Source organism: Petaurus breviceps, unplaced genomic scaffold (genome assembly GCF_028583685.1).
Source record: "Petaurus breviceps papuanus isolate PSGF00001 unplaced genomic scaffold, PetGlider_PUasm1.0 91133, whole genome shotgun sequence".
Taxonomy (NCBI): Eukaryota; Metazoa; Chordata; class Mammalia; order Diprotodontia; family Petauridae; genus Petaurus; species Petaurus breviceps.
This window is the reverse complement of record NW_027187419.1, coordinates 68560140-68574009: the sequence shown is the minus strand read 5'-3', so window position 1 is coordinate 68574009 and position 13870 is coordinate 68560140. Positions and strand designations below refer to the sequence as shown.

The 13870-nt window shown below is 37.7% G+C and overlaps 1 protein-coding gene and 1 pseudogene across 12 annotated transcripts in view; one reads left to right on the top strand and one right to left on the bottom strand.

Moving 5' to 3' along the window:
- Positions 1-13870, bottom strand: part of LOC138155417 (biogenesis of lysosome-related organelles complex 1 subunit 2 pseudogene) — a 964561-nt pseudogene that overhangs the window by 396688 nt on the left and 554003 nt on the right.
- STARD13 (StAR related lipid transfer domain containing 13) overlaps positions 1-13870 on the top strand; it is a 750493-nt gene that overhangs the window by 622689 nt on the left and 113934 nt on the right. For 2 of the 12 annotated variants that reach the window (XM_069080658.1, XM_069080657.1), the window contains exon 2: positions 9653-9787. The exons of the other annotated variants lie outside the window; for them this stretch is intronic. In XM_069080658.1, coding sequence (XP_068936759.1) covers positions 9685-9787 — 103 coding nt within the window. In that variant the 5' untranslated portion in view covers positions 9653-9684. The remainder of the gene's footprint in view (positions 1-9652; positions 9788-13870) is intronic. 12 annotated transcript variants of the gene reach the window in all.

Genomic DNA, 13870 nt, shown 5'->3' with positions numbered 1-13870 from the left:
TGGTCATTGATTAAGATTTTATTCCTGATTTCCCCTGATCTGTGACTTCTATTTATCATTAAGAATATTTGGGGTTTTTTCATATGCCTGTCTTCTCAATGAGAAATAGTTGATGCAAAATTGATGGAAATAGCAGATTTCTCCTGGCAAGAAATGAGTGAGACAATAGGACAGTGTTGTCCAGTGTCTATAGTTTTCTGACTTGGAGCTCAGAATCCATATTTTTTTTATGGGGCCTCCAGTGATTTTCTACACCTTGTAGTATAGCAACTGCTCTGAATAAAAAATGAGAGAAGTACCCAACAAAGGTACAAATGTGTAAGAGGCTAGCCAACCAATATGTACCATAACTGGGCTTGTGCTGTTTATTAACACACCACCCTCTCCAGGAACCATCAAGCTAGGTCTTTACTGACCAGTGTCAAGAAAGGCCCTTAAGCAGCTACTCTGATAAGGCTGTATGTTCTAGCTAGCTGCAGAGAGGAAACTGTGTGGTTCCATAATTAGAACATTGATGTAAAAAGTTGTACCATAAGGAATTCAGTCTCTACAATGTCTGGACTTCATTCTACATTCGACTCCTGATACAGAGGAAGATACCATGACTTATTCAGAGTCAGATGTTACTGGGAGAACAGGAGCCTTAAAGAATGAGAAGGGACAGGGACACTCATCAGTCATCTATCTATGGTTGACAGAAAGGAGCTGAGAGACTGGCTTGAGCTGGTCACATTGGGAGAGATGGTGGCCACAGATAAGAGTTGACCCTAGATTGAGATAATTAGGTTCTTGTTTGAAAATATAGATCTGAAACTTCTTGCCTCTTATCAAAAAAGTCATCTGAAAAGAAGTTAATATTCTCTCATGGTAGTTTTCTTTTAAGCCTTTTCACTAATGGCTGGAGGAAAGGCTTTACAACCTCTAGCACAGAAGAGGCATTTTTTCTTGGGTAGGCATACCAAACTCTTTCCTAAGGCTGACTTTGAAATAAGTTTTTTTGGCAGTATGTTTAAGGGAGATATATGTTGGTCTCTTAAAGTACTGACAATTTTCAAAGTATTTGGAGATGTTGGCATATGGAGTCACAGCCTTACCCCTACCCACATTTTCAGACTTATTTCATGTTATTCTCCTTCCTACATTCTTTATTCCATACTATCCTGTCCCCCTTCCCAATACATAACATAAATATCCTACCCCATGTCTATGATCACAGGATCAGAGAGCTGGAGAAGGGACTTTAAAGATCCCCTAGCCCAAATGGCTCATTTTACATATGAGGAAACTGAGGCACAGAGAAGTTCATTTGCTCTACCAAGGTCACACAGGTAGACAGAGGCAAGATTCAAACCCATCTCCTCCAACTTCAAACCCAGTGCTCCTTCCACTGCCTAATACTCCATGCCTGAAATACGCTTCTTCCTCACCTCTACCTCTTAAAATCCATAGCTTTCTTTAGGTCTCAGCTCTAATGCCATCTTCTAATGTTTCTTGGTCGCAACTTCCCGCAACCCCCAGCCACTTAGTATTCTCCCCATATTTTCCTGTGTGGTGTTTATCTCTGTTTGTTATATCCTTCAGTAAATATATGCTTCCTAAAGGAGTGTTAACTTTTAACTTTTGTGTACTTAACGTCTAGTACAGTACATTAAGCACCAAATATATGCTAAATAAATTATTGATGATACCACCTGGGATCATATTTTGAGTTATCTGCAGGGGAGGGAGCAGAATAATTTATAGAAACCCCCAGAACAGCATGGATAGAAAGTTGCTATTATGTGACTTGAAAAGAATTTTGTTTATGGATGGTGGTCCATTAATGGTTGCCCCCCTGCCCCCCAAAAAAGTTATAAGACTTGACCACTGAGAGAAAGGCAGTCCAAAGCTGGAGGTTAATGTCAGTGATGTTAAAGGATTTTATTTCAAAATAAATGTTTATTGCTTTGTTTTATTTTTTAATGTAACTTAATTTTATCCTATTCCCTCCAGAGAACCATCTCTTATATTTCTTCTTTTACTAGTCAGTTGCTCTCACCAGTCCCCCAGTTGAAAAAAATAATTCAAAAATAAAGCCCTCAATACAAAGATGCATAGTATAGTGAAGCAAATTTCTCTCTGTCCATGTCCAAAAAAAAAAGTCTTAATTGCATTTTTAATAAAGCACCTTTTTGACAGGGGCTAAATGGCATATTAAAGGATTTTTCATGGGCCCATGAGATGCCTTGAGAGTGGACTAAACTCTGATGAGAAGTCTATTTAGTCTTGCAGGACCAAAGTTGATATTGTGTTTTTGTCTATTTATGACTATTTATTTATTTATGAAATATTTACCACTTAGTGGACAGCTCTCTGGTGTTAAGCCTCTCCATGCTAGTCTTCAGATGACAGTCTGTTTTAGAGTTCACACTCAAAGCTTTTCCAGCTTGGGATCTATTAGCATCACATTCAAGGCCTCAGGGCTGCCTACCTTTTCACAACCAGCTTGCTGTGAGGGGAGACCTAAGAATGTCTGTAGAGGTTCTCTCAGGCCATTGTCAACCATCATGAAGATGACCAAAGAGACCTTTCAGCAGATATGGTCGAGTCACTTAACCAGCAGACCTTTTGCAAAATGTAAGGGGCTGTATTAGATGGCTTCTGAGCTCCCCTCTAGCTCTGTTTCTGGGGTCCATCCTATTAAATCATCAATAAGCATTAATGCTTTATTAAAAGCATTAATGAGAACGCTTGGTACCTTGTCTTCCCAAGTTCAAATCCACCCTCAGAAGCTAGCTGTGTGATCCTGGGCAAGTCAGGTTCTTCATAAACCCTCTCCACTTCCTCCCTCTTTAGAGGATTGAAGGCTACGGTTATCTTTACAATGGCTGGCTACTTATATTCATAAATGCTGCCAAGGTGAGACGAACAAGTTACATAATGTATAATTATGTTTCTTTTTGTCTTTGGGTGTGTGAGGAAACCAGCTCCTTTCTTTGTCTCTCTAGTGAGAGCTGGGAACTTTCTTTCCATTTAGCTGCCATTCTTTTTGTGCCTTTTGCTTTTCCTTGAGAGCTTGATATGATTCTCTTCCTCCAGAAATATATCTGATCACTAGCCAAAGGTCGGCCTTGAAGGGCTGTTGTTATTCTGTTGTTTCAGTTGTGTCCTACTCTTCATGACCCCATTTGGGATTTTCTTGGCAAAGACACTGGAATGGTTTGCCATTTCCTTCTCCCACTCATTTTACAGATAAGAAAACCGAGGCAAACTGTTAAGTGACTTGCCCAGGGTCACACAGCTAGTACACGTCTGAGATAATATTTAAACTCGGGTCTTCCTGACTCCAGGAAGCGCTCTATCCACTGTACCCTCTAGCAGGCCCTTCTGTATACTTTTAATAGATCTTTTGTGTATCTAGTCATCTACATGTTGTCTCCCTCGTTCCAATGTAAGCTTCTTTAAGCTAAGGCCTGGTTTTGCCTTTCTGTGCATTCTCACTATTTGGTACAGTGCCTGTCGTGTAGTAAGAATCTCGTAAATGGAAGTTGACTAATTTTTCCCTCCAAACATATATTTTGGTAAATCAGGTGATTTCAATGAAAAGGTTCACCTGGAGAAGAAAGTGCAAATTGTATTGGAAAATGTCTGTATATTATGAATATTTTCTTTACATCATATATGTGCCTTAGGAATAACAGCTGTTTGCCAACTGTGTATCTGATGGAGGAGGGAAGGGAAAGATTAGAATAGGGGTGGGGAGCCTGAAGCCTTGAGGTCATATTCACCCTTTAGGTCCTCAAATGTGATCTTTTATGCACGTAGCCTCAAGGGAGTAGGTTCCCCATTCTTAATTGAAGGGAGATCAATAATGAGGCTGTTGCAGTATTTCCAGTGAGAGGTGATAGAGTGAAAACTAGGAATCGGTCATATAAGTAGAAAGAAACCAATGTGAGAAATGTTGTCAGAAGTAGAATCCATATAATTTGGCAAATGTTTGGAGATAGGGCAGGAATGAGGAAGAGTGAGGAGCTGAGGAAGACCTCGGTTTTGTGAACCAGAAAGCCTAAAAGGAGAAAAGTCTCTTAACTTTTCTAGTCTTGCTAGTAGCTAATGGCAGAATAGTCACTATTAATAATAATGATGATAATATATTTATTAATATAATAATGATAATATGTTTATTTATAATAATACATCTGTATAGTGCTTTAAGCACTTTACAGATCATCTCATTTTATCTTCACAATAACCTTGGGAGGTGAATGCTATTATCTTCCTTTTACAGTAGGGGAAACTGAGGCAGAAAGGTTAAATGGTTTATCCAGTGTTGGGTTGTTCTTCACTCTATGTACTATATTACTTTGGTGCCTTTGACTAGAGCCCAGGAGTCCTGATTTCTAACTCAATCAGTTTTTTAATGCTGTATTATGCTGACTCCCCTTTATCTGTGTCTTTTTTTGGTCTTTCTCCCTGTAACCACATGGAGAAATTCAATAAAATAATTATAAGCAATTATCAATACCTTGTTATGCAGAATTGGTAGCTTGAATATAATCATAAACTGTCACCACTCTAGTTCAACCTCCGTTCTATTTACTTGTAGTAGTTTTATTCCCATTTTGCAGGTGAGGAAACTGAACTTTAAAAAAGTGAAATGGGGCGGCTAGGTGGTGCCGTGAGTAAAGTGCTGGCCTGGGAGTCAGGAGGACCTGAGTTCAGTTCTGGCCTCAGATACTTAACACACACACACACACACACACACACACACACACACACAAACACACACACACGCGCACACACACACACACACACACACTGGTGTAACCTTGGTCAAGTTACTTAACCCCAATTGCCCTCCAAAAGGCAAAAAAAAAGGGAAATGACTTGTTCAAGGCACTCAGCTAGTAAAAGTCAGGATGAGAACCTGGATCTCCTAACACCAAATTTAGTATTCTTTTTGCTATACCAAGCTAACATAAGACTGATTAAATGTGCACCATCAAAGTTTTCTTAGTTGAACACTTTGCTTTAGCTGAATTAATCCATGCTAGATTGATAGAATTAAGATTCTGCCGCAACTTCTGAGCAGAAGATGGTTTTATATCATCTTAATTGCTGTAAAAATGATCGTATTTACCAATTCAAATTAGCAGGGCTCTAAAGACCTATGTTCTATAAGAAATTAATCATATCTGTAAAAGCATCAGCCTGGGAACATAAGAATTATTGTAATGACAGAAGTATTACTGAGGACTGGGCTTCCTCAGGTTATATTGTTGCTTCCTTGTAACCATCAGGTGGATCAGCTCAGGGACACGTACTGAGTATATAAGCATTTGCTGATCACTTAGGGACAAATTTATGATTTTTTTTGCTGGCTGCTGAAAATTTGGATTCAACATTTCAGTAAGCATTGTTAGTTGCTTGTGTGAAAAGCACTGTGCTAAACCCTGAGCACTGTACAAAGTTTTGAAGAGGTATCCCTGCCCTCAAGGAGTTTGCTGTCTAGTTGGTAGCAGGGAGATAATGGATTTGTCTGTAGTTTGTCTGTTGAATAGAGTATGTGTAAGGGGTATGAAATATAACTGGAAAGGGAGAGTATCACAAAATTGGGGAATACTTTGCTTAGCTGAGAAGTTTAATGACACAAGTTTGAATTTCACTTGGTAGTCAACTGAGAGCCACTACAGGTTTGGGTGAGAGGTTCCTATAATGTACCTGAAAGACTTGTTGTTTGTGTTGTACTTGGTGTACAGGTATGTTTAGCTACTTCTACATTTCTGTCTTTTTTCCCTGTGGGTAATGAGGAAGGATTAAACCAAAGGAAAATAGAACTACATAGATATAGAAATGTCTTTATATTCGTGTTTTCCATCTTCTATAATTACTAAGTAGAATACATTTTAAAGTAGGTGGGAAATATATCTTTATAACACTAATATGGGTAAGGCCTAATAGTAATACTATTCACAAATGGAGTATTGATCTATTATTTTTTCAACATCAGTTTTTCAGTTGTAACCATGCTGAAATGCTGAGAGTGTATTTTCATTTTTAGCCCCCTCACAGCTAAAAGAATATTGGCTAAAACAAAGTGAAATGATGAATTGGCCTAAGGAGAATGAGCCATTTTCATGAGTCTAAAGACATTTGTAAATTCATCTATAAACCTTGTTAGTAATTCTCATCTAACAAGCTAGGCCTCGTCATGGCTGTGAGGAAAGGTTATCCTGGGTTGAGGGTTGAGTAGTGGAATTGCTTTATCGCTGATCAATGTAAATCTGTAGCTCTTTTTGTTTTCTGTGGTCAGTTACTATGTGGTCAGTCTCTTTGGGGAGACAACAAGCAAGTGTATGCTCTGCATATAATGAATTTTTGTAATTTCTTGATATATTATATTCCATTTCAGAGACCAATAGTCTTGAAATAGCTTCTGTAATCCAGAGAGATTATATATAAAATATTTATTTTTATAAAAACTTGTCTTTACCAATTTATATGATTTTTCAGTCTGAATCCTAAAACATAAGCTTGGTCTCATCAAAATAATAAAAAAGTATCAAAGTAATTTGCTCAGTCACTTGCTCCTTCTCCCCACTCTGTCCTGGTAAAATGTTTTTATCCTTGACCCCATGTTTTTTCATTTAAAAACATTCATGGGATTTAATGCAATATCTGACTCCTAAATAATTTTTCCCCCAAGACCCAACCTTAGAAGTAAAACTAAGGGTTTGCCAGCATCAGTTAGTAAACATGTATTAAGTACCTACTATGTGCTAGGCACTGGAAATACCAAAAGAGGAACATGATAGTCCATGCCTTAAGGAATTCAAGGTCTCTGGGGAGACAACAAGCAAACAAATATGTACAAATAAGCTACAGACAGCATAAATTAAAAGTAAATAAGAGAAGGAAGGGACTAGAATTAAAAAGAGTTGGGAAAGTCTTCTGATAGAAAATGAGATTTTACTTGGGACTTAAAGAAAACCAGTAGGCAGAGATGAGCAGAGAGAGCACTGTAGGCATAGGAGGCAGTCAGAGAAAATGCCAAGAGATGGGATGATGGGGTATCTTGTTTGTGGAACAGCCAGGAGGCCAGTGTTACCAGATTGAATAGTATGTGTTGGGGAGAATAAGAGAATTGGAAAGAGAATATATATTGGAAAGAGAATTGGAAAGGTCGGAGGGAGCTAGGTCATAAAGGGCTTTGAATGCCAAACATCATTCTGTTGTTGATGAAGGCAATAGGAAACCACTGGAGTTTTTTTTTAATTGGGAGCAGGGAAGGGCCAACGACATGATGTGGTCAAAACTGCACTTTAGGAAAATCACTTTGGTAGCTAGATATTGTCACATGATTTGAGAGCTTCAGAGAAGGTCTCTAGGCCAGAAGTATCTCACACTGCTGCCTAACAAGACCAGAATGTATAATTTTAAAGAATACTAGCACCTGGTAACATCACCATTCCTCTCTTGTTCTTTTTGTCAGTCCTTAATCCTCATTTACTAGTTGCAGAATTGGCACTAAGAAAATTATAAAGTAGGTTACCATGGCGTAAGAACCTTCATACCTCCTCATATTTCCCAAAGAGGCAACAGAGATTCTTAGCTTGGGATCTGTGAACTTTTTGTTTTTATTTAAATTTATTGTTGTTGAATTGTGTCCCACTCTTTGTAACCCGATGGACCATACTGTTCATGGGTGGTTTTTGTTGTTGTGGGCTTTTTTGGTTTTGTTTGTTTGTTGTTGTTTTTTTTTTTTTGGCAAAGATATTAGAGTGCTTACCATTGCCTTATCCAGTGGATTAAGGTAAACAGGTTAAGTGTCGTGCTCAAGGTCACACAGCTAATGCCTGAGGCTGGAGTCTTCCTAGATCCAGGCCACCTCATTGCCTCCTTTTATTTTAATGCTTTGATTTAATACTTAGTACTTAAAAAAATAATTATTCAGGGAGGGTGTTCTGTAATGCCATATTGCCAAAGTGAGAACCCTGACCCTGCAGAAAAGGTTAAGAACCCCAGCCCTAATGGATGAAATATTGAACTTATGAGAAGACAAAATCCCTATTCCAATTTATGATAGCCACTTCACCTTGGGCAAGTCATTTTTACTCTCATATGTAAAATTGAAGTAACATTATTAGTAATACCTGCTAATAGGATTAGCAGGTTGTTATGAAGGTCAAATGCAACTTTGAAAATACAGTATAAACAAAGGTGAACTACTCTTCTTATTCATCTCTCTTCTCCTTCATGTACTCATTTCCTTCTTCATTCCTCTTAAAAGCCAGTGTATAACGGTATCTCCTGTCAGTCCCCTCTGTTCCCCCCATGGTATAATGGTACCCCATTTTACTCATACTCTTCCTGTGTAGCATTCTGTTCCCCTACCCTTTCCTCCACCTTCACTTCCTATTCAAAATTTACTAGTCCTATGTCCATCCCCTTAGTGTTCTATACTCTGCTTTTCAAAGACAATGTTTAAGGAATCAGTTAATCTGTACTCAGTGTTAATAGCTCTTAATAGACCAATGTATATAGACCTTCTCCACCCATGTATATTTTAATTTGTCTCAAGACAAGATGCTTTAACCCAGAAGAATGACTTGCTTATTTGCGGGACATTTAGGTGCTGCCTGATTGAGCCAGAAAAAATATTATCTTCTGAGCTGGGAGGAGAAAGGTAAAGATGGTTATTAGAATAGGAACTTTTTAATTTCTTTCTTGGAACTACAGAAACCTTGTGAGAAGGGAGGATGCCTTTCCACTAAGAAAATGACTCTCAGGCCCTAAGGTATGCAAATGTATCAAGTAGTTGAAAGATTTCATTAGCTATGAAGTCAAGCACCTGAGCCCTGGATGCCAAGTGCCCTTGCCTGGCAGTCACCTTAGTTTCACTCCTTTTTTTCTTTCCTTGAAATAAATGTCTCATCACATTGGTCTGGACCTGATAAAGAAGCAAAGATTTCAGGGGCTCTTGAAACTGGCAAGTTACAGATTCTGAGCCAGACAAAATAATAAACCTTTCTGTTAGCTATTCAAAGCAAAGACTGTTTAAACTATCAATACTCCCTAAGTGTTAGGGGGCAAATGGGGGACAGGAGAGTGCTAGCCAGCTCAGCCCAGAATAAATGTACTTCTTTACCTGGTTACCTGATTTAGAATTGGACCTGTTCTGTCCTTACATTTCCTTGCCAGCTGTTTGAAAACTAGTAAGAGTCCTAATGGTCTCCCATTTTGTACCTCTGCACAGTGTAACAAATTAAAAGTCCTAGGGCTGGTAGTATAGGAGAAAGACCATTGGATTCAGAGTCCTAAGATCTAGACTAATGTTACCAGTTCTGTTACCTGGGTGACTTTAGAGAAGTCATGTCATCTCTCTGGGCTTCAGTTTTTTCATTTGTAAAAATGAGGGGGCTGAACTAGATGAATTCTGTGTCTCCTTACTCTAGAACTTTTGGACCTTTCTCATGGAAAGCAGAAACTCTCATAAGAGCTATGCTGATTTTTCCTTTGACTGTAACTCTCTGCTTAACATAGTATAAGCTGTCAGAACCTAGGGCTTTGTTTTATCTTCCTGGTTGTTAGCAATGATATATCTACCAGACTTTAAATCTCACTACTTTCCCCCATTTTTGTGTCTTCGCCATATTTCTACTATGTATTGCAGTTCCTCATCTGTAAAATGAGCTGGAGAAGGAAATGGCAAACCACTCCATTATCTTTGCCAAGAAAACCCCAAATGGGATCACAGAGAATCTGACTCAAGTGAAAATGACTGAACAAAAACAACAAAAATTGCAAGGTATACTTTCAGAGTGTATCTCACAGGCTTGTTAATTTATGGCCCTAAATTGTGGATGTTTATTTTTGTTTTTTAAAAATAGTCATTAAATTCCTTGATCATTTTCTTCATTTTGGTTTTTATAATCTTATATAATTCAGCATGACCCAGCATGATATAACATTATTAAACATGTTTTTATTATAGAGTGTCTTGTCATCTCTTGACTCTGAAATATCAGAGCTAGATTTTGAGTAAAAATAAAATTGTTGTAGTCATAGAAATATAAATGCCACAGAATAGTAATAACTATGATATTCCTTCAAATTTATATGCCACACTGTACTGAGTTAAAATGTTTTATATGCTACATTGCTTATTATTATGACATCCTATTTAACGTAGACATCAAATGCTGTGCCCCAAATCAGTTGTCAAAATCTTCAGTGATCCTAGGCAAGTCATTTACCCTCTATTTGTCTTAGTTTCTTCATCTTTAAAATGGGGATCATAAGAGCATCTACCTCCCAAGGTTGTTGTGAGGAGCAAATGAGAAAAAAATTTATAAAGCTCTTAGCAGTACCAGCTATATAGCACTATTATTGCTATGTTATTATTACTCTAATGAGGCTGAGATTGCAGACCAAATATCCTATCTTCTAAACTAATTCCCTGTACCTTAACCTAACATGATTTCCCCCAATCTTGTTTTATATTTAAATTTTTATGTTTAATTTAAATATTTTTATTTAAAATATTTCATGAAGCAATATCTAAATGGTGATTTCACTGCTATTTGCATCACCAGAAGGTATACTGTATCCTTCCATGATTTTTCCATAGTCTTATTTGGAATCTTCATACTGATGAGTATATTCTAAATTTATAGTATTTTGGTGAAGGCTCGATAGCTTAATCATGAGTAGGAAAAACACTTGCACAAAATGGTAGTCCTAATGCTGAATCTCTAAAGTTCATCAATAGTATTTCAAACTATGTTTGAAGTTAGATGTTCTTTTAAATGTAGTCTTTTGCTTGCTAAGATGGATAGAGTATTGATATGATTGGTTTCAGGGAATCCTGTCACCCATCAGTCTGCCTTGGAAAAGGCATTGGTAAAATGGATCTGGAGACAGAAAGACCTAGCTTCAAGTCCGATCTCTGATAATTAGTCATAAGAACATGGGAAAGTCACTTACATTCAGAGTCTCAGTTGCCTTAATTTGTAAAATAGTGATAATAATAACTAGTATTTGCCTCATAGAACTGTAAGGGTCAAAGGAAACAAAGTATGTCAGAATCTCTGCAGACTTCAAAATATGAATAGAATTTGCATATACCTAATGCTATGTAGTCAAATGGCATTTTGTGATTCTAAGAAAAGGGCATGGTGAAGGAGTCCAGAATGCATCCTGGTGCAGTAGAAAAATTACTGCATTTGGAATTTAAGAACATGCCTTCAAATCCTGGTTCTGACATTTGCTGCCTAGCTGACTTTGGAACCCACTTGCTTTCTATCATGTATCATCAAAGCTCCAAATTTCTCAGCAGTGACTATCAAACAACTCAGTTGCCCCAGACCATCCTGGCATCAGCAGCTCAGAAGGTGCCTGTTCCAAGTTTGGTGCCTGAACTCCTAAGCTTAGTGCTTTTCTTCCAATACTGACATCCATAGGGTGCCTCGGAGCCTATGGGTCAGAGGAGTGTCCCTGCCCAGTCGGATGAGATGAATCAGAAAAAATTAATCTGGGATGAGGCTGAGTGGCTGACCCCAGGTCTTCCTGACTCCAAGGTCAACAATCTATCCATGATAACAGCAACAGTAAATGACCACTGTTGACCTTGGCCTTCTGAGGCCTAAAATTTTTTCTAATAACTGAATCAAAAAAAGCCTTGGCATGTGTTTAGATTAAATGAGTGTTTCCTCCATAAAAATGAATAATCAAAAAGTAAAAGTGATGCCCCTCAAAAAAAAAATAGGAAAGTGGAGAGTAGAGATCCAATGAATATCTTGTCTTTCAGGCAAATTCTTTTTCCATAGGTTCGGAATCCAATTGGTAGGTGGAATGATGGATCTACTCCAAGTCAGGAGCACCTTAAGTTTGAGCTCCAACTTGAGGCCTGCTATCTCTGTCACCATGGACAAATTATTTGATATTTTCAAGTCTGAACTATGAGACAATGTTGATAATGCTTAGGTGATGCAGTGGATTGAGCCAGGAAGTCAGGAAGACTTATCCTGATAAGTTTAAATCTGTCCTCAAACACTTACTAGCTGTGTGACCCTGGGCAAGTCACTTAACTGTTTGCCTCAGTTTCCTCTTCTGTAAAATGAACTGGAAAAGGAAATGATAAACCACTCCAGTATCTTTGCCAAGAAAACCCCCAGATGGTTCACAAAGAGTCTGACACAACTGAAAAACAAGTGAACAAAAAATATTTATGCTACATATCATATGTGTTGTAAGAAAAGCTCTTTGTACCTAAGAGTGTAATAAAAATGTAAGCTATTATTAGGTGAGAACCTAGTCTATTTTTCAATCCCTCAAAAAAATAAGATTACACAACTTCTCTCATGAGTCCATTCTGGTGTCTCATACTTCATTTTTCCTACCTTCCTAAAGGAATTTAATTAAGTAAATTTACATGTTCTTTTCTTTTGGCAGTTACCATGAGGGTTATTAATAAAACATGAAAGCCAGCTGTAGTATATATCCCTGGGTAATGAAGCTGGTCATAAGTAGGATGGACTTGACCAAGTATTATTAATATTATTTTAATTCATATTATGAGGCAGTGGGGGTGGGGGCACCTGAGTTTGAATACCTTTTTGGACATTTACTAGCTGTGTAACACTGGACAAGTCATTTAACTCCTATTTCTTCAGTTGTCAAAAGGGATTTTCTTTCTACCATGGTTATCATTCGGTGTGAGTTAGTCTTCCTATCTTTGTTCATCCACAAATTTGAAAATCATACTATCTACCTTTTAATTTTAGTCATCCATCCTTCCTTCATTCTCTCCTTCGATTAGGACAACATTTGATCTGTTTTGGTCCTTTGATCCCTCTTTAATTCTCTGTGATCTTTCAGAGATCACTGATGGCAACTCAGCAGTCATGTTTGTCAATTCTTGCAAAAGGGTTGTGGATAAAATGAGATAATATTTGTAATGGACTTTGTAAGCCTCCAAGTACTATGTAAATGCTAGCTAGTATGATTATACTTACTATAAATTATATAATTATTATAACAATGATACTTATCATAAACATCAGGTACCTTTTAGTTCAACCAGGGCCAGGTTATACTGAGAGATCTCTGACAATATGATATTTGTAAGTATGATTGCTCTAATATTTTCATAACAAGATTCCCTTCTCTGGCATCTTCAATGGCAGGTCATCATTCAGGCTTTTGTCTGAAGATCTCCTGAGACTGTCGATTCTGCTTTTGGATAACTGATGGTTAGAAACTTTATTTTTTACATCAGACCTAAATCTGCCTCTCTGCAGTGTTTACCTTTTCCATCGTTCTCCCCTCTGGAGCCCCATATCAGTCTCTTTTAGATGCTGGTGGATTGCTGCCATGCTCCACACCATCACCACCACCACCTGTACACCCTCCCAATGCAGCATTTCTGGTTACCACAGTATCCCATTTTACTTAGACAAATTTTCTCATCTCCAGGCTATACTATCCCAGTTCCCTCCACAGATGGCATAGTTTTCAGATCCTCCATCTTCCTAGTTGTTCTCCATTAGTATCTGTCCTTAAAAAAATGGAGTCCAGCACTGATAGTAATACTTACTTTCAGGATCACTTCATCAGATCTCCTTCTTAATATGCTTCTCTTAATAAATCCTCAGATTGACAACATTTTTTACTGACACATTTTATTTTTCAGTTCATTAAATCCCCAAGGTCTCAACTTACATGGAATTATACCTTCTCTGTATCTTACTTGTAAAGTTGTTTTTTCTAATCCAAGTTCATGCATCTTTATCAAATTTCATCTTATTTGATTTGACCCAATGTTCTGGTCTGCAAAGTTTCTCTCTACCATGGTTATCATTCGGTGTGAGTTAGTCTTCCTATCTTTGTT